Below are 20,680 nucleotides of genomic sequence, written 5' to 3'. Positions count from 1 at the left end.
AGGGAGAAGACAGGACTAACTAGATTAATGCAACATGTAGTGGATTTGTTAACATTAAGTCTATGTCTTGTCTAAGAATCATGCCAGAAAATGGTACCATGTAGCTTACTGGTAAGGGCAGTAAAAAAAAGTAATGCATTACTTTAATCATCAGTGAACCACTCATTCAACATACTCTTTCCAGCTGAAATCAAATGTTTTCTTTTGAAAATGTAATTCCTCCAGAGTCCATAAGCATCTTGCAACTCTCTTTGCCTTTGAACTCTACTGTGATAGCTGCTTTATTAACATTGTGGTTCCAGTGCAAAAAAAAAAAAAAAAAATCCTTCAATCCCAAACCTTCCTCCTTTAAACTTTAGATTGCCTCTCATCTGTCCATTCTTGCTTAGTGTTCTGTAAAGCCTGAGTCTTCTGCTCATCTACCTGGACATAGTCCACTCTTTGCTCCTCAGAGAGAAAAGGTTTCTGTGGGAGAGAGAGAAAAGAAATAACATATTTCAGGATGAAAAGGGATGCTAGTCACACTTTGCTTGATTTTCTGTTCTTCGTTTCCTTGATTCTCTGGTTGCTTCATTTCACCTTGAAGCTCACAGTGACATCAGCTGACAAAAGCATTGCCTTACAGCCTGCTTTAGATATAACTATCCATCTGTCACCTTGTCACTCAGCCCAGCACAGTGAGAGAAACATGCTGTTCTGGCTATTTCCATATGGATAATCACTTTCTTGTTATCCAAATGATCCTGCTGTAGGGATAACCTACCAGTATCTTATCTAAAGGGAGGCTTTAAATAAGGCCTAGAAGTCTCTTGCTTGAAAGAATATTAACTGATGGGGAAAATGGTACATAGGATACAAAACTTCCATGGCAGCCCACTGGACAATAGCTCCCTGCTTTGCAGAATATTACATTAATTACCTGATCAATGCCCAGGTAGACTGGAAACTGTTTGAAACAAGAATTGTGTTTTCTCAAATTTGCTAAAGAAACTGAAGTACTTCTGGTGATACAAGGATAAAGATGCATATTTTGCCATAGTTCAAGAGATAATACAATTTTACCTTGTGAATTTATCATAGACTATGTTTGTTACTGCAGAGAGATTTGGAAGGGGGGAAAAAAACAGCAGGAAAGGGTTCGTGGATACTTGACGAAAAATAAATAACGTGTGGAGATCCTGCAAGCACTAACAAGCTTGCCCATGAGCCCTTACACCCTTACAGCTGCACTCCTCAGTGCTGTCCTGTGTCCTCTGCTGAGCACATGCTGAGGGCATCACTATGAGTCATGCTAAGGACACTTTGTCATCCCTTCTAATCATGCTTTTATGTTGCTAATCTTGAGCCTGTTATGAATGCAATCAGCTGGAAACACGACTGGCTTCATTGTACTTATGAGACCTAGCAGAGTGTGAACCTTTGTTAGGTTTTCCTCCCAGAGAAAGAGATAGTGGGCTATGGGGTTTTCAAAAATGACTCATACCTTCTGTACAGGGGATGGGGAAGCAGAATTAAAATCCAATGCTAAGTAATCAAGGTTAGATTTCCTTGTCCATGGAAAAGCACCATTGTATGGAGATGTTGCCTGTCTGTGGTCCTGTCAAGAAAGAAGAATTTTTAATACTCTTAAACCATGATCCTAAAGGGAAAGACAACCCTGTGAGGTGCTACACTCATCTGGCAGAAGGCAAATGAGGAAAGTCAGCACCCACCCAATTTTCTGTTCCAAGGGTATATTTATTGACTAACCACAGGATAACATTAATTGGCTGTGGAACAGTACAACAAATTCAGAAGCCTCATTCTCCCTGCAGTTATAGCAAAACAAGCAAACTGGTCTCATTCTCATTCTGATTTTATAAATCAGGAGAGATTTGTGCCCAGCTTCCCAAAACAAGGCTTTGGAAGGCTCAGATTAATTCACTTCATATTTATCAGGTGAATATTAATATCAGGAAAAATTGCATATGACCACAAATATGTGGAAAGTTTTAATTGACAGGAAAATCAAATGGGAATGATTACATCTGGAGCTGCCTCAGGGAGCAGATTTGGAACCTAACAGAGGTGTGGGCTAAATTTTGAAGCTCTCATTTGTGGACAGTATCAGTTCTGCAATACACTCTCCCATTGCCATCGGGCTTTGGATACAGAGCCAGATTTGTAGACACTGACTCAGATCAAGGGTTTTGACATCTATTTCCACCTAAAATTCAAAAGAAACTGAGATTCTGGTCTTTTGCAAGACATCATTAAAGAATGAATGAAGAAAAGGAAGCCACAAAGCCAGATGTTCCTCTTTCATGGGATGGGAAGTGGGGTTAGTACCACCAGCCAAAGCAGAAGCAATAGGAGACTTTAATGGGGGTTCTGTTTCTGCACAATATTTGGTGTGTTTCTTTAGGAAGTGCACTAACGGCTTTCTGTCATTTCCTAGGAGATTTTGCAGGGCACACTTTTAAAAGGTGAAAAGATTTAATTTTCCTTTGCCTTAATGAGTTCTCATGTAAATATGGCTGATCCCTGTGATCTCTTGGAACTGCTCAGCAACATTCGTGGGCGAACAGCTGAGTTCTGCAGAGCAGAAGAAGGGCTTCCCTATCTCCCTGTAAATCAGACCCAGTGTCTTTGGTTTAAAACCGTTTCATCATTATTTTTTAAGCAGAAGGCAAAGGACAAACCTCCTCAACATTTTTTCTTAGAAAACAAACTTCTGCATTCTCCATCAGTGTGACAGAGCAGAATAAAGCAAAGGATGGCTGTGTGAAAATGAAGATTACCATATGAATGTAACTTTCTTCCTCTTCTCCGGAAACTGAATTGGCAAATATTCTTGCTGAATTAATACCGTCTCTTTCTGGTGAGATAAAGCTCATTCGATTGCTATGAAGAAAAACACAGGAGAGGTTAAGGAAGCATCTTACAGATGCTCTGAAATGAAGCCAAAGCCTGACACTGTCCATATGGTGAATAAAATCACACTAATGCTGCAGCCTTTTTGGAGAGGATGTCCAAAAATGTTCATTAGTTTTAAAGAAAATGTGTTATAGTCCTATGAGTGTCTTTGCTCTTGTTGTGTTTTTTTTGTTGTTTGTTTGTTTTTGTTTCTTTTTTTTTTCCTTCATGTTATAAAAGTTTGCCATGTCTGCATAACAGAAAGCACAAACCTTTGGAGCAATTCTCCAACAAGGGCACAGAGGCAAACATCATTCTTGTAGGTAATACGTGCTGATGGAGTAGTTACTTTGTTGTCTGCGTATCCACATTTTGGAGATTCAAGTCAATTAATCAGCTACTGGAGGTGTGTATGGAACATCTTGGCTGGCTTTAAACACAGCATAAACACATGCTATTTGTGCTGTGGAGAGGGCTGCAGCTCAATTTTACAAGGAATTTCTCCCCCCCAACTAACACAGCTGTCAGAAGTATATCATGAGTAAATTATTGCAAGCTGGCACAGTGGAGTTAGTTAAGAAATTAAATAGTTACTTCATGCAGAATGAATAGTAATCCCTTTTGCTTTATTAGTTCCGGGCACACTCTTTTTTTTTTTTTTTTTTTGGTTTTGTTAATATAAAACATGCAAACTCCCTCAGAGCTTGTTATTCTTCAGGACTCTGTATTGTGTCAGCATTAGTTAACCATGGTGCTCTAACAGGGATGCTCGGGAGCAGACGAGCGGGTTGTCCTAACAAGCAACACACAGCTTGCAACAAGCACCCCAGCGCTCAAGAGGTTAACCAGCTTCAGCCTGATGGGCTGGAAGAGGTCTCTGCAATTGAGGAATTGCCTCTCACTGACACCTTGGGTCGGTTTTGCACATGGGCTACCTGGAGAGGGAGAGTGGGCTGCTCTGTTCGGCACTGGGCAAAAGATTTGTGAGATTTTTTTGGCTTTATTTGCACATTCCCACAGAATGGGATGTCACATTCTCCCCAGGAGCTGAGCCATTCCCCTGACCGCTCTCTGGTGCCATCCCCTGCTCTCCAGTATCTCAGGGCTCCTCCTCTCACTGCCTATGGAGCCCAGCACTACAATTTCTTTGTAATATCTGCAGCTCTAGGGTCAAAAGCATTTCTTTTACAGCATATCTAGTTTCAAGTTGACAAAAGATTACAGTAGATTAAGCCTGAATTTGCTTGTTTCATGGCAGAATACAAACACAGACAACAAGTTAGGTAAATCATTATCTTAACTAGCTCTCTCTCTCTCTCTCAGCAAAGCTCTCCTCTGCTATATAACTCTGCAAGAACCAAAATGGCTCTATCATTTTGGAAAAACACAAAAAAAGAGAAAAATTTCAAAGTTTTCAGCCACCACAGTAGCCATACCTGAATGCAGATTAGCTTCAGTTGTTTCAAAAGGAACCTTTAGAAGAGACTATCTGAATTTTCAGAAAACCCTAATTTACAAGAGATCCAAACCACAACACTCCTGATAGCACCACATGAGGTTGAACACACTGTATCTGTCTGTTTTGAAAGGGATCCTTACTTCTTACAGACAGCAAAAGCCTTCAGGATGCTGGAAGGAGTCCTGTGGAATTTTTGCATGTAGACTTTGCCAGGAAACTATTTCTTGTGGAATGTGATAAGTTAGTCTTAACTCCATGCCACAATGTTAATGCTTAAAAGATTGGAATGGCAGGTTTCTTGTTCACTTACTAAGGCACAGTCCACATCCTGGTCACGGCCGCATGTTCGCGGATTGTGGAGAGGTTTCTCAGGTCCAGTGGAGGAGGCCGTGCTGCAAGTAAAGGAATTTTACAAAAAGAATTGAGAGCCCAAGAAAGGTACCCATTTGTCAGAAAAATACAGTTTTATATTAATAGCAAGAACCTAAATAGTATATTTCATAGAGCAAAAGCACAATTGATATAACTAAGAGAGAAAACAGTAAAACATCTCCCAATTCTATTAGCTCAGGAAAGCAAAGTCCCTTGTTTTCCTAAATCAACAGAAAAAAATGCAGTGGTCAGCAGGAGAGCAGAACCTGCCATTAGAACTATGTACTTGCCTCAAATCTCATCTGCAAATGCTGCATTTGACAGGGGAAGTCAAGACAGAGCTATGGGCTGTCCTCTAAACCAAAGGTCCTGCATGCAGAGGCAAAGATCCTCCCCCTCACCAATCAATGCACATTTCTCAAAACCTTCTAAGAGATGATCCAAGCCTGCTTTGCTTCCCACTCAGTCACATAAACTTCTGCCCCTGCCTCACAGGAGCATTTCCTGAACTGGTTTCTCTGGAGCCCTGTAACACAGAGAGCATCCATATAGGTTGTGCTTAGGCAACAACTGCTCTGCCAAGTTGAATTTCATCCCCAGTATATCCTCGGTAAATGCAACGCTCCAAGATTTGGAGGTGCCATGGAAAGTGGGAGCAGAAAATTATCACCAGTAAAAGCATCTGCAGGAAATTCCTAATTAAACCAAGACAGCTGCACCTACCAAATACAGATTTAATCAACAGATCACACAGAAAGTCTGACATGGTTAAATGTCCTGTCCCTGGAACATCAGGGAGCTGGTGAGACAGCAGTGCAGGACTATTTTTGTTCTGTGATTTTATCTGTTCGGCTGTCTGCAGTCAGTGTATAGGCAGGACAAGTGTCAGGGTGCATGTGAACACCCCTGCACTATGCTAATGCAATCACGGTGTCTCGGATCACAAAAGTAGACACAGCTGCTTTTTCTCTGCTTGCAGATGCCCCTGCAGATGTAACCTACCATGTTACAGCACTAAAAGCCACTACACTGCTACAATGTGCCAAGGACACTATCAAAACAGGTCACCAGTGTCCCCCTTCGCTTCCAACTCCTCATTAGGTCAGGCCTTACATTTCCTACGAGGCTTGAGGTCTCGGTTCACTGGCGGGGGCTCCACGTCTGAGGGAAGCTCGGGCAGGGGGCTGGTGAGTTTTTCAGTGCTGATGACCGGGAAGGTAAATATGGCTGAGCCTGGGCTCATGGGAATGTAGCCATCGGATGAGCAGTTGGAGCCAGGGATGGATGGGGAGGTGCTGGGGCGCATGGGCACATAGCTGTCCTCCGTGCTGTCTGATGCAGTCGAGTAAAGCGGGGAGAATCGACACGGCTTCAGAAGTAGGAATAAAAAGAAAGGGAAACAGGTCAGTAAATCAATAGCTAACACCCTATAACCCAGCTAGGGCTACAAGATGTCAGCAGAGCTGTATGGGGCCTCGGGCCAGGAAAGTCCTGACGTGAACTTTGTGGGAGGCAGAAGAGGGAATGACATGAGTCAAACAATTGGGTTCAGATACTCATTCCAGGTTTGGGACATTCGCTTCTGAGCTTCACAAATCTCTGTTGGAAACTAGGACCAGATTTAAGTAGGTTAAGTCCTATGAATTCAACAGGGTTGGTTGCTCTTGCCTCTCCAAGTAACACTTTTGACCTATAAAATGAAGGAAGCCCTTCCGTACAAAAGAAAAAATCTGAGAGGAGAACATCTGATGAACTAGATTTTTGCATATGTGAAAGCTAAGGAAACAGAGACACGGGCTACTTCTATAGCTGGGAACAAACATTAGAAATTCATTTCTTGCAGGTTAGTGCCAGCTCAGTACGGAGAGGTGTTGATTGCAAACATTGCAGCTTTCAAGAGTAAGAAAAATACATCTTGCATATAAGCAGCAAAGTCTCTTCCAAACAAGAGACGGTGTGCAGCTTCAGGCAGGAGGCCTATTACAGGGTGCAACGCTGCTACATGTAACTCATGTCTATGCAATGCTGAGTCATGAAGCTGCAGACTCGCAGCTGCTTGAATCACAGGAATTTTGAAAGCAGAGAATTTCATGTGCCCTGAAGATGAGGATGACAAAATGCTAGACATCTTTAGACCTTCCCCCCCCGCCCAAGAGATAAGCAGTTTTCTTGAGTGCTCTTGGTTGAATATTTCTCAAGCCTGTTGTCTTCCCTCTCTGCAGCAGATCTGACTCCATCAGGGTGCTCTTGTGATGACCTCTCCTCTCTCTTCCAGGTTTCCTGTGTTGTGAAGGCTATTTCACATCATTCCCTGCCAGGTCTCCCCGCCCAGGAAGATGGTCCAAGACAGAATCAATAAGAGCCCAAATGGAGCCATGGCCTCACGCAGTAGCTGGGTTACTTGTGCTGGAGCACTGAGATGGACAAGCAGCAGCACAAATGTAGTTTAAAGCCCAGTGCTTCTATTTTTTTATTCTTTGGCTGAGCACAGGAAAGGATCCAGGATGTGGAACAATTCACTTCCTGCAGTTCATCAAGCGCCTGCATTTAGGTGTATGCAAACAGATACTTACCAAATTCAAGCTAAGCCTCTTATCCCGGCTCCTCAAAGAACTGCCTTCCATGTCTGCTGCAATACAAAACCAATGATTAAAATTCTGATAAGCCAGTGAAACCTTAAGGAAATAACTAAGTAAATCATAGACTTCTAAAATAATTAGCACTTTATAAAGACCCCATATTCCTTGTTATTTATCCTAAATGAGGCAATCCAACAAAACTTAAGACCAGAACTAACTTAGTAACATTTCAAGAGCAATTACATCCATTTTAAATACGATGAATCTAAAAAACACGCTCATGTACAATCCCATTGTAATATGCTTCCTGTAATTATGAGCAGCTGGGGAGAAGACTGATGCAGTGGGGAGATCAAACAGATAAGCAGAAATAAAATTTGAACCCAGTTTCTGTTCTACTTGCAGACAGGGGTATTCAGAGATCCTGAGCACATGTTATTGTACAGCTATCACAGGAGGGAACATGAGGGCAAAGGAGAAATTCTCCTTCAGGCCATGGGAAATGCTAATATTTTGCAAGAGGTTCAACGTGCACAGAAATAAACAGTCAGTGAGAAGGTCCCTGGTCACACTGCCCCCTTGTGTGGACTGACTTTCATCTTGGGTTAGGTCAAGTTTATTTTACCGAATAGTAAGACAACCAACCTTCGAAGATGCTTCAAGTATTTTACTTTGAATAATGGTTGGTCATTGCAGCTAATTTTCAAGGATAGTAAAAAAGGAACCAGAGGAATGGAAGGAAAGAAGACTACTCACCAACCTTCTCTCCTACCTGCCAACCTTCTAACACATTTATATGGCTGTATATATACTCTATATATATATGCACATATATATACACATAAATATGTATCTGTATCCATGCTTCAAATTACCATCCATCTTTTGTGGAAAATGCTTTTCTTTGGAGAAAAAGGCTTGTCTATGCTTCTACAGAGTCTTTTGTTGGGAATATTAAAAAACCCTGTAATCCAATTAGTACAGTCTATATGCTTACTGGGATCTATTTTCTGTTAGAAAAGTGTAAAAGACAATGGAAGCCCTAAACCAGAACAGAGCAACTTTCAGAGTCAGTATATAAATATGTGTGTGTATATATGCATGCATATACATACATATTTCAACATACTTGAGCAAACAGACATTGAGGCACAGCTCTGTAGCATACACAGCAGCACCAAGATCCAGGTGCCTTGTGCAGATAGGGCTCATTCCTCACTTGCAAGGGGCATCAGCACAGGCTGCCTCTGCAGCCCAGGCCCTGTGGAGCTGCCAGACCTATTTCCATTAGCTGGGTTAACGCAGGCAGATTTCACAGGTTGTTAAGATCCAAAACTGAGCTAGCAACTCAGGTGGCCTCACTCTAGGAGCCAGTGAGAAGCAGCTACTTTCTCTGTGCTTTTTTTCCCCTCTGTATTTTGTGTGTTAAACATTTCAATTCAAACTTTCAAGTTGCACATTTCAGCTATGCCTGGGGTAAGAAAACAGCAACATATTAATTCATTGCTGCCCTCTGTCAGGCAGAGAGAACCTTGCAGCACATTAGCAGAATATGACATTTGGACACTTAATCCTCTTACAATTATTTTGGCATAAGAGGAAAGGGACAAGCATTAACTATTCCAACTATTCCAGGTGGTGTTCAAGTGGCACATGTCTGGAAGCAAGAGCAGCATTTTTCAAAGAGCTTGCAACCAAAACCAATAGTCAAGAACACCAGTTCCACTGATGGGTGTTTCTCCACAAACCTTCCAGGAACTGTTTTGTACATGTTGATAAACAGGCTGGGCAAAGGTCTCCATGTTTAAGCTTTGTGTCTTAGGAGAAAGACCTACTAGCCACAAAACATTCAAGGTCAAACTGAAGGAATCTAAATACAGTTTGTCTTCGTAAATACCTGCACTCTCCTCCTCCTCAAAAACGGTGCCTCATTGCAAAATATTCAGTCAATTCCTGCTAGAAATTTCATCTGCTTCTGTATGTTTTGTGGTTCCACAAAATAAAAACTTTCTAATTCTATGCATGCTGAATTTTGACACCTGGAAGGTTGTAGATTTTTGACTATTCCTTTTGTGAGATGACAACATTTCAAGAAAAGCGAGGAAGTCACCTCCGCTCAGAGCACAGCTTTGTTTGCAGCAGAGACTCTTGCTCTGTGGTTGGTTTTCAAGCTGCCCTGCATGAAATGCAAGGACACAACAGGGGTATTTGCTCAAGGACACAGAGCCCCTGGTTTGTCTGGAATTACATCACCAGCATCTTTCTGGCTTCCAGATCTTGACTCTAAATATGTGAAAAATGACAAAAAGACATCCTTCTTCTACAGGCAGCAGAACAGCACAGCTCAGAAAGCATTTTTGTGTAAGCTCACGTTTTGACCTGCAGAAATAGAGCTGGCACTGTCTGCTTTGCTGGCTGGCTTTTCATTTGTTTCATTATTTGTTGGCTGCTTTCTTTTTGGGGAGAGAAGGGAGCATCACAAATGAACAAGTCATGAGTCACCCTGCAGAGATCACAGCTAAATTGCTGTCTGTGTTTACATGCTGATGGGAATTTGCAGGAGCAGATGCGGAATGTAACTGAGGGACAGGTTGCAGTTCTGCTCGCAACTTAATTGGAAACAAGCATTTGGGATTGCTTTAAGTTGTGTATTTTTTTTCCAGACAGGAGGCTGTAGAGGCACCTGGTGATACTTGGCAGAATTCCTAGCCTATTTCTGAATTCCAAGTCTGAATTTCTCTTACCTATTTCTCCACATACAGCTGATAGAGCTTTCAGTATGTAGTTTGCAGTGGAAGCTAAAATACTAGTGTGCGAAAAGAAGGCCCATTGACTATTAGGCCTACCAGGATTTAAAAAGAATGGGAAAAACAAGTGTGAGCACTGGGCAGGGAGGCAGAGCTTTGCCTCCTTTGAAGACCCTTATTTTAGAAGGGGCATGCAAGATGGCACGATGTCTGTTCCGCATGCAAGGGCAGCTCCATCCCTTGCCCCAGGCATACCTTGCTGTCTTGCAGAAATGCACTTACCTTTCCAATTCCTGACGTTGTCTAAACTGGACAAGGAGATTCTCCTCGGCACCAAAGCAACCTGGGCCCGGCAGATCCCCACGTGACCATTGTGGAGGGCTCCAGTACTGGACTCTTCCCCTCTCCTGTCACAGAAGTGGGTAGGCTTTGGTGGTCGGGGCGGCGGAGTGTTAGATAGCACATCCAGCTTGGTCACTCCATAGGGCAGCGCGTTTTGGCTCTTGTCAATCTGCAAAGTTGGTGTTAGTGGTGTTCCCAGCAATGGAGATGAGGAGGAAAAGTCACAGGATGGGCCAGTAATGTCTATGTTCCCGGAGACATCTCCATGGTTTGCCACAGGAGCCCCATCCTGGTGCACAGCACCAGCACTGGATGGCTGCACAAGGTACAAGGAGGGTTGGGACTGCAAAGAGTCTACAAAAACGTCGTCCGATGAGGTCTGCTCCAGTGATCGGTCAGAGTTTGACCAGCTATCACATCTGCATGGGAGAAAGAAATCAAAGAGAATCCCTCTCCTTTTCTTGTGATTGCAACCAAGCAAATGTGCTCCACTCAACCCAGCCAGCAGGAGATCACCATGGGCACCCCATGGCCAGCCAGTACGCACACCACCGCAGGAGCTCCTCGGCTGAGAGCTGGCCCACCATGACCCTGTGCAAACTGTGGTAGCTGCTCAGCTAGTCCTGCTCAGCTGCTGGGGGCTGTGCAGCAGGTCTCAACGTTGCATGAGAGCTGCATGTGCTGTGCATGGCAGCAAGTCCACTCGCAGAGACACTGCTGGGCTCCGGTTCAAGTTTCAGCCTCTGCACCTAAAAGAGCCACCTATTTCTCCAAATTTTGTTCCTGGAGAGGGGAAGATGTGGCTTCCAAAGCCAAGTTCTCATAAAACAAGAGATTTGTCATGTTGCAGGAGCTCAAATTAAAAACCAGAGGGACTTTTAGAAAAGGAAGGGGAGGAACAAGAACACTGCATGCCTGCAACTTGATCCACTCAGCAATTCAATGCAGCAAAAGGCACACTTGGGGCCAAAACATGTCCCTTCCCTAGGAAGCTACAGACAGAAGCCCAGGGCTGGGACTTGAGATGCTGCTGCTCCCTGGATGTTTTCACTGCATAGTTGGTGCCTCCGCTCAGAGCTCGCTAAGGCCAAAACACGATGCCCTTCTGGTAACTGCAGCTAAGACAAGTCCCTGGTAAATTGGACGATCCCAGTGCTCATGACCCCACTGCTGAGCTCAGGAACCTGGGCTGAGCTGCAGAGCAGAAGACCCGGATGCCAGCTGAGACATCAGCCCTACCTGTTGTGACCCAGCTTGCCCGACTCGCAGTTGGAGAGGAAGAGGTAATCGGGGAGGAAGACCGACTCCGACTCGCTAGGGGTCTCCTCAGCAGCAGAGGGGTCGGCTGCGGCCCCGTCGACAGAGAAGGAAGGGTCGGCAACACGGGAGGCGTGGGTGGAGGCGGCTGGCGAGGGCTGCGGTGATGATGTGGTGTGTGACAGGCTTTCCACAGAACCTGCAACGAGAGGCAACGGCGCGGATCAGGACCGGCCACAGCACCTGCCACACACCTAGGGGACCGGGAAACACCACCCGCAGCTCCGGGCAACCTGGCCAAAGCCTTAACCCACTCCACATGCTTAACAAGAGACACTGTGGTCCGAAGCAGCTTGCAGCCACATCCTCCTTGCTCTGCAAAGGTGCTAGGTAGGCTTCAAACCTGCTCTGTCCCTATGGGACACAGCTGGGGTCCCACTGGCTGCCCACAGCCACACGGTGGGAGCAGGGCCCGCACAGCATCCCAGTGCTCAAAGCCCCAGGGGAAAAGCTGCCCCAAAATGGGGAGTGGGTCAGGGCAGAAGTGTGGGTTTGGCCACACCTTGGCAGGTCAGGCCAAGGCAGTGCTGCAGATGAGGGGACACCTCAGTGGTGCAGTCCATTGATGCCACCTCATGGGAGGACACACCACCTCCTGCACAGTGATGGGCTCCTCCATGGTGAAGCATCTGCTTCACCAGGGGTTTCTTAGGCTTTCTCTAACACAAATAATTAATTATTAATCTCCAACACTTCAAATTAATGGAGACAAGGGAAGGGATTGATTTCTTCCCACTTTTGAGATCTCAAAGGGTGAAACCAATCTCTGCCGCTTGCAGGAGAGCCGGATTCATTGCACCACAGGGCTCACCCGCCGGCTCCCCTCGCCTTGCTCTTGGTCACCTTTGGGACAAAGCCACAAGTGCAGCAGCATAGGCACTACTGGCCAGCATGGGCTTGGCTACCTCGCTGAGAAAAGGGCCAGCAAGGAGGCCACAGGGCACCGTGACTCAGAATGACGCCTTTCACCCATCCTTCCTCTTTCAGTCCCTCATGCTCAGTGCTGCCCAGGCCCCTCCAGACCCAGCTCGAGAGGACTGGGAGCATTTCTAGGCTGCAGGAGACACTGACCGCCCTCCAGCTCCCTTCCCATTCCTGGGACAGAAATGGCAGCAAACCTACAACACACACCAAGAGCTGCAGCAACATGCTGGCTACCTGCAGGAGGAGCAATGTGGGCAAAGCACTGACTGCAGCCCAGCATCTGGAGAAGTTACATCTGAAAGCCAGCCCCAAGTGCAAGTCAGGTATCTCTCAGCATGCAGCTTTGGGGTATTTCTTATGGGAAAGCTGCCCAGCACGTGCCTGCTCCTTGCAGCGCAGCCCTCCCACCAGGCACAGACTCCTTTCCCCATAGGGCTGCTGCGCATAGGCGCTTCCTGACACAACTGTTCAGGACTGGATGCCCAGGCAAACTGCAAGCAGCAGGCACCCATCTCTGGCCCAAGCACAGGCACCAGTCAAAGCTGCAACTCCCTTCTACAAAAGGGAAAAACACCCAGAAAAGAGACAAATTCAAAAATACAAAGACTGCTCATAAAACCAAGCATTAAGCACATTTAACAGCATAGCAAGAAATGAGATTTCTGTAATTCCAATGTGTAGAATTTGCTTAAAATACTGGAACAGCTCCTTGCCTGCTTATGTGTGCTACAGACCAGACTCCACAGAGCAGAGAGATCTGGAGCACCTCAGGCAGCTTCTGCTTAGCACCCAGCCCAAAAGCACCAAGTCTTTGCACTGCATGCAGCTGCAGCCCTCTTCTCAGTGCCAGGAGGCAGCAGGTACATGCGCAAGGGCATCAGGTGGATGGACACAGCTTTTAAGACAAGCATCACTAAATAACATTGCTGAAAGCAGCCCAAAACCTCCTGTGACTGCAAACTTGTGCTTCAGGCTTCATCCCATCATCTCTTTGGGCTAAATGAAAAGACAAGTTAAAAAAAAGCAAATTGTTTTTGCTAGAGGAGCAAAGTCAAAAGCAAAAGTAAAATACACAGGGAAAGCTGTGAGGAAACAAGCAAAGCTGAGTGCCAGTTAAACTTGCAGTTTCTAGAACTACCCTGTGGCTCATCCCTTCAAATTGAGCAAGTGCTGGGGGAGGGAGCCGACTCTTTCCTTCCCCTCTACCCAAATTAACTCATTGCTGCTTCCTCCAGCTAACTTCGGCCCTAAGGGGTCATGGTAGATCCCATCAGGCACATGCTTCAATTAGAGCTTATTCAAAAAACACTTGCTGAATTATAAGCAGGTGCTTACAAAGCAGGACATCAGCAGGACTATTTATCCTAGTTATCGCATTTTTACAGCCTTTCTTTTTTGGAAAGTGTGGTTGACAGCCCAAAACTTCCAAATAGACAAGGTCATTTTTCCCTTTTTATTCTGCTGGCTAACATGGTAGCCCAGTTTTCATGTCTTGGACTTCAAGAGTTGCCTTGTAAACTGAGGAAGATCAAATATGTACCGAGTTAATTCTGTAGGGATCTCAGAAAAATGCAGGCACCTCATCCTCTGACCACACATGGAAAAAAAAGCCCACTCAATGAATTTTCAATGCATGCAAGAAAAATGAATGACATTCCGGGTTATTAGCACAACCAGAAGTAGCAGGCTTGAACTCCATCTGGTACTCACAGGTTTTAGTCTAAGATTATCCCATCAGGAAAGACTGAGCACATGGTACCCCAGGGCACTGCAGGGATGGGGACAGCAGAGCCCTGCCCTTTGCTAACCTTCAGGCACTTGGAGATGGCAGGCAGCTCCGAGCAGAGCGGGCTGGCCCCTGCGAACCCTGCCGGTAACTGAATCGGTGTGCATTAAAGTTACACTGCAGCAGCAGTTAGGGAGAATAAATTATGCATGTGCATTTGCTCGGGCACGAGTGCTGAGAGCGGGTTTGGTGCCGTGCACCCTCCTCCCTCCGTTTGCCAGCAAGGCAGCAGGGGCTGCAGCTGCTTCCTCGGGCACAGGGCAGCGCAAACAGGAGGCAGCAGCCCCGGGGCGAGGGTGCGGGTTGCCCCAGGAGCTCTGTTGTGACACCATGGGTGTCAACTACATCCAGTGGGATTCCAATACAGATCCCCCTTGGGTTTAGACACTGCCTGCCAAGGCATGGCTGGGGGAAGTGCTTAACACTCAGCTGCAACCTTTAAAAGTGAGGTGTCCTGATGAGAAGCACTCACCTCATGCTCACCAGTCATTTGAGCTGCATGCACAACACGGCATGGCTGCTTGTGGCACCAGGACACCTGCTCCAAGGGGGATAACATCTCCACTGGGCTAGGGATCCCTTCCTGGCACCGTGTTCTTTCAACCCATGCTACTGCCCTCCATGCTGCAAAAACAGCAGCTCCCAAAGGATTCACTGCTTTGCCAGAAGCCACATTTTCTATAGGAAGGGTAGAAAAATTGGGGGAAGAGGCCTGGTTCCCTTGCCCTGGAGGTACCAGGTTGCTCCTGCCGTTTTGAACACGGCCAGCAAGCGGCACAGCTCCCTGCAGCCGGGTGGGCAGCTCTGCCGGGCCGGCCCTTCCCACGCTGCCCGCCCAGGTGCTTCCTGACATCTGCCTGCTCTGCCCATGAGCTGCTGCCCTGCTCTTTGTTCGCTGAAGGAGGCACCTAGGGCTGGCCTTGCCAGACTGGCAGGGCTTTCATTGATGTGGGTCTGGCTGCTTCAGCAGCAGAGGCCTCTGATAACAGGGACTCAGCTATTAATCCTGCTTCTTTGCTACTGGACAGGCTCAGAACAAGTGGCCTGTGTTTACAGCTGAGTCACTGTGTGATCCTGCAACTGCTCTGCAAGTGCACTAAGCAAAGCAAACAGGAGGTTTGGTTTCAGCCCCAAAGTTGCAGCAAATTTTCCAAAAACACAAGGATTAAGAATGATTGATTTCACAACGTAATATGGGCTTTGAGGTTCATTTTAATATATAGAACAGCTTATTAAACTTTCTTGCAATTCACATGTCTTTCATTTGATGATTCATTGCAGAGTATTTTTTTAAACACAGTAGCATTCCATTTAAAAAGGCATTTGGCATTTAATAGAGCTTTTCTCTTCTTATGTTAATTTTTAAGGGCAATTTGTTTAAACCTACAGGCACTTGGGGGATTTAGGTGCTTCCAAAAAGCTCAAGCAATTAGCAACTATTTGAAATGTGATGTGATGTGCATCCCATGAAATGGTGCAGAATTAAATCAGAGCTCAGGATATAAATAAGATTTGAAGGAGCCCTGCAGCCTGACCAGAATATACTCCAGATCAGCAGAGGCTGTGGGGGTAAATAAGAGCGTATGACTATTTCTCATCAGGGAGGTAAGTGCATACCTGGGAACTTAACTTACACTGACCACAGTGACTATACCATAGTGCCAAACTATACTGAACCAAGGCAAACGCCATGCACTGTTAGTTACCTTGGGAAGAACATTTACTTTCAGGAGCAGCTTAGAAAGCTGCAATGCCAACACTTCAAACAGCTGCAGCAAGAGCTGTCATTTCTCATCTGCGAGTATGTACCCTGTCACCCTTTGCAGGCAGAGGAGCACTGCTTTGTGACCCTCTCCACGCACTGCCTGGGCATAAAATAGCTGTACAAGCCATGCTGGGCTCCACCAGCACAACCAAACAGAGGTTTCCCAATATAAATGCATCTATGCTAGGGATAACTGCTGCCTCAGCTCCTCTGGTCCTCTGCAAATCGTGTCTCCCTGTGCATATCCTCAACACAGTACAGGCAGAGCACAAGGAGGTATGTTAATTTTCTCTTTTGTTCTGCATGGAAAGACTTACCTTCATTTCACATGATTTGATGAATATGTGTCTAAAATACCACAGCAAAAGCAGCAACACAAGAGCAACACATCACAGTTTTAGCAAGCATACGTGAGCTTCTGAATGGTCTCTAATTATGTTCAAGCTGCAAAAGTCTATTGACTCCAATTTCCACACTGCTCCCAGCTCATAACACGATGTTTAGGCTCTAACATGCTAGTTGCCTGCATGGGCAGTTCAGACTGGCACATAAGTGTCAGCAAGTTTTCCACATGGTCTCTAAACTGAATGTGAAAACAGCAGACCTCAGATTTATAACAGGAACACTGCAGAGCACTTCCTACTCCCTTCCATTTCCCCTCAGAATAAACTACTGAAGAGAAGATTAAAGAAGGCCAGGAATTGGAGTAGATTAAAATAAAACACCTCATCTGGGCCTTTTGTTTCCTTGCAAGGTACAGGGCTGAGGTTTGACTTCATGGCAGCAGCTGCAGGCACCAGCAGTGCTCTGGCTACTGCAGTGCACAGACCAGGGCACGGTGATCCACCCTGCCACACTATGATACCCATGAAACATATTGCTGTCCTTTCTGAATTCTCTGACAAGGCTGAGCCCCCATCTCACCACCCTCTTCTGCTCGTGTGCTGGCTTTTATCACAGCCAAGGATTTAATTCTGAGTCACTTCCTATGAAGCTCTCAAATTGCTGCTGTATCTGCCCCTTGGAAATATCAAGGGAATGACAGATTGCTGTTATCTGAGCCTGATTTTCTCATTTGAAAGGTAAGTTAATGATACAGGTCCTGGCATTAATTACTGTCTAGATGCAGTTTGGAGTGGCTAATTCTTGGAAATGTTCCAAGCAAATTCACCTTACTGAGTATGTACAGGTGTAAGTCTCGGCAAACAGGCTTCCTACATGTTTCCCTGGCAAGACCATCTCTTAAGTCTAGACACACACTTCTAATACTCTCCTATCCTCTACCTTTTTTTATTTTTCATCTCATTAATAGACTAAGATAGCTCAGTATTTTTGTCATTGATTTATATATGTACATATACACACAAACCTATCTACATTCCACATCTAGCAAAACCTGAGAAAATGAGAGTTTTTGCAGGACACTGTCTTTTTTGGAACAGGTGTCTTGCATTAATCCAAACTAAATAAATATAGATAACAGTCAGCCTTTCCATAAACAACATCTTTTTTCAAAGTGAGACCAAGTGTCCAGCTATTATTTTTACCCAACAGAAATGAGAATCCTGGTAACTTGTAAATGAGGGTTCAGCAATAGCCATGCTGTGAACCCATGTGAAACAGCTTCCCACATTCCTTGCTATCCCAAACCTGCTGGCAAGGTCCACACTTCCTGTGTGCTGCTATGAAAGAGCCTAAAAACATATCATCCTCCCAACCCTTAAAATAAGCATGATCTTGATCCTACCTGTGCCATCTTCTAAATGTCCAAAATTACAGATCTGGCTGATGTTGTGCACCCAGATCTGCATTTCCTCCTCGGTTTTGGCTACCAGGTAGAATGTTCGGTAGGTGGTTCTCACAATGAAGACAAAGTTGTTTTGAAATTCCTTCTTGATGAAGTTGGGCCCCGAGTGCTTCAACACTTCGCACTCATTGAGGTCGATGACGCGAATGGGTTTTTTGGAGTGGTTGTTCCTGTAGTACTCCAGCACGTCCGGGTTCCCGCTCATGCGGCCTCTGCGGAGCACGAACCAGCGCTTGCGCCATGCCTGCATAGGGCACAAACAGGGAACTTTTAGCCTCCTGACTGCTGGCCACAACACGTCAGTCAGCCTGAACATGCATGTTATCTTTTGGATTTTATTGTTATTTTAATTAACTGGCTTAACTATGACTCTAATTTGAAATGCAAGCCCTTGGCTTGCATTTGTGAAAGGCAGAGCTGCCGCTCCTAACAGTTAGGTAGCCAAGATGAACTTGACTTCACTAACACAGCCCTCAAGCTGCAAGCAACATGTAGGCACATACCTCACCTGTATTAGTTATTGTATGTGTACAAAGAAGTAGTTAGAAGGTTTTAGTAACATGAAAACATTTAATACTGTACCACATATTGCCGCATATTCATTCCTGTTAACACCTTTGCTAGTAAAGACAACGTTTCCAAATGACCCAGCCAGCTTCTCTCAGACTGATTTCAGTACTAATAAGCAGCTATTTATGAGCTTCTGATTTTAAGATCAAACCTTAAGGGAGTTTCCCTTCTAAGAAGTTAAACAGAAAAATTCAGGATGCCCCAGCACCATGGGTATTTGAAATAAGATGTCCAGAGCTTTCTTCCCCTCACCAAAGCCTATAAAGAAAAGGAACAGGTAAAACTGTGTTCAAACCAGAATGGCCTCAAGGAGCTGGCAGAGGGAGCAAGGCAGAGCTGATGACAAAGTGTCCCTCTCACTTGGTCTGCCAAGAAGGAAGGGAGATGGTGCCCCTCAATGGTCCAGGTGCCTGCCACCGGCAGCAGCTGCTTTAGTTGTCTCACCACCAGAGTCAAAAGTTCACTAGAGCAAAAAGCAAAACAAAAACCCCAGCATCTGAACAACCACACGGGCTAAAATAACCTCCCTGAGACTTTGCAGAATGACTTTCCACGACAGCATAAAAAAAGTCAATTTCAGCAAAATCTTACACAATTTGAAAGTAAGCAGGTGCTTGATTTTGCTGAAACTGAGGTCTAGTAGATATAATTATAAATATATTTAAAAAATAAACACCCAGTCCATTTCTCATAAAGAAGGTTTTCATGCAAAAGAGACTTCCTTGCAGTGCAGTGAAGCCTTTCATGCTGTCTGTTAATATTCTCACAATTTCTGAGGAAGACAAACCATTATGAAAGTCCCTAAAACTCTTTCCAGGCTGACAGACTACATCAGATATGCATGAATAAAATGCTTTAAGAAAATATTCAGGCAATATTTCATCTAAAAGTACATCCATTCAGCTAGGCAGTACTTTACCCTACTCTGAAAGGAAAAGGTTCTCCAAAATCAAGACACAATAGCCAAGGAACAAAGTACTGCAGACAGAGCTCCTGAAGACTGAACAAGCAGCTATCAGTCTATTTAAAACAATAAATAAACAGTATTAGGAGCTCTAAAGCACCCAAGACCCTCTACCTTCCCCACCAGGGAGGCAGGCTGCCCACAGCAGGGTAGAAGGAGCCCACAAGATCCTCTCCAGAGCCACTTCTGAGAGCAAGTCAACCTATTACCCCCTTCCAAGCTGTTTAAATCAATTTGGCTCCTGATGGAAATGGGATGGAGATCACCTGTGCATAAGTCTTGCCAAGGAGGGAGAAGAGATCAGGAAGCTGAGCCCAGAGGGGTGACTCAGTTGCTGACATGGCTACCTGCACAAACAGGGTCTAAGGACTAGCTTTGGACCTCTTCTCCCAGTTAGATAGTCTGTGCCATCACTGTCACCTCCCTCCTAAGAGCTCTTTTCTTTTTTGAAACTTTCACCAGTATGTACCTTTACTTACAAAACAAATTTATATACCAATATACTTCTGTGTGCGCAGCAATGCTGAGCATAGATGTGCTGAGTTTCCAAGGCACCCACGGCTCTGTTGCAAGGTAGATTTGAGTCTGTTTGATATCACCAGTACCCAATACTCGCTCTGCTCTGTAAGAAATGTGAAGTAAGGTTTGACACACCAAAGGCAACCTTTCAGTATGTGGGTTTATCTCCAAGGGTCAAATATCCTCCTTATTTCCCTGGCATGTGCCTGCAATGAACTAAATATCCTCTTTCCCCATCGGAAGGGGACCAGCACTGAACCCAGTGTGCAGTGCTGTCTTGAACTTGCTGGCCCTGGGATACTGTCTTGTCACGCCAAGGGGGAGATGTGCAGGACACGTGTATGGGCAATATGCTCCCCATGGAGATGCCGCAGATCTAAATCCATGACACCCTGAGGGACAGTCCAGAACCAGTGCTGGTTCTGCTCAAGCATATTCCTCCTCACACCCTGTCACCACAAGGCCATGATCAGAGGAACAGCTTCTCCATGGGGTCAGCACCCAACTGGAATGTGCCTCGGAGCCAGTAAAAAGCTGGGCCTTGACCAGGGCGTGTCAGACACCAGGAGGATCAGAGTGCTACGACAGGGTGAAGAGATTTATTTGAGCTGATCAGAATCTACAATGTCTGGAA

At 45.3% G+C, this 20,680-nt stretch overlaps 1 protein-coding gene across 2 annotated transcripts; it reads right to left on the bottom strand.

The window, feature by feature from the left end:
- Positions 1–315: 315 nt before the first annotated feature.
- Positions 316–18,626, bottom strand: GAB3 (GRB2 associated binding protein 3). 2 transcript variants are annotated; one of them, XM_026035990.1, is made up of 10 exons: positions 18,576–18,626; positions 17,934–18,237; positions 11,634–11,850; positions 10,335–10,813; positions 7,300–7,355; positions 5,840–6,095; positions 4,665–4,746; positions 2,781–2,883; positions 1,484–1,597; positions 316–465 (listed from the first exon to the last, which is right to left on the bottom strand). In XM_026035990.1, the coding sequence occupies exons 1-10, from the start codon at positions 18,594–18,596 to the stop codon at positions 349–351; spliced, it is 1,749 nt and encodes a 582-aa protein (XP_025891775.1). In that variant the 5' UTR covers positions 18,597–18,626; the 3' UTR covers positions 316–348. The 2 variants fall into 2 exon arrangements, with proteins under 2 accessions (XP_025891775.1, XP_025891776.1); XM_026035991.1 differs by having other exon boundaries at positions 7,300–7,352.
- Between the last annotated feature and the right edge of the window lie 2,054 nt (positions 18,627–20,680).

This window comes from Nothoprocta perdicaria, unplaced genomic scaffold (genome assembly GCF_003342845.1).
Source record: "Nothoprocta perdicaria isolate Ctin4 unplaced genomic scaffold, notPer1 scaffold_17, whole genome shotgun sequence".
Classification (NCBI taxonomy): domain Eukaryota; kingdom Metazoa; phylum Chordata; class Aves; order Tinamiformes; family Tinamidae; genus Nothoprocta; species Nothoprocta perdicaria.
This window is presented reverse-complemented; position numbering and strand designations above follow the sequence as displayed.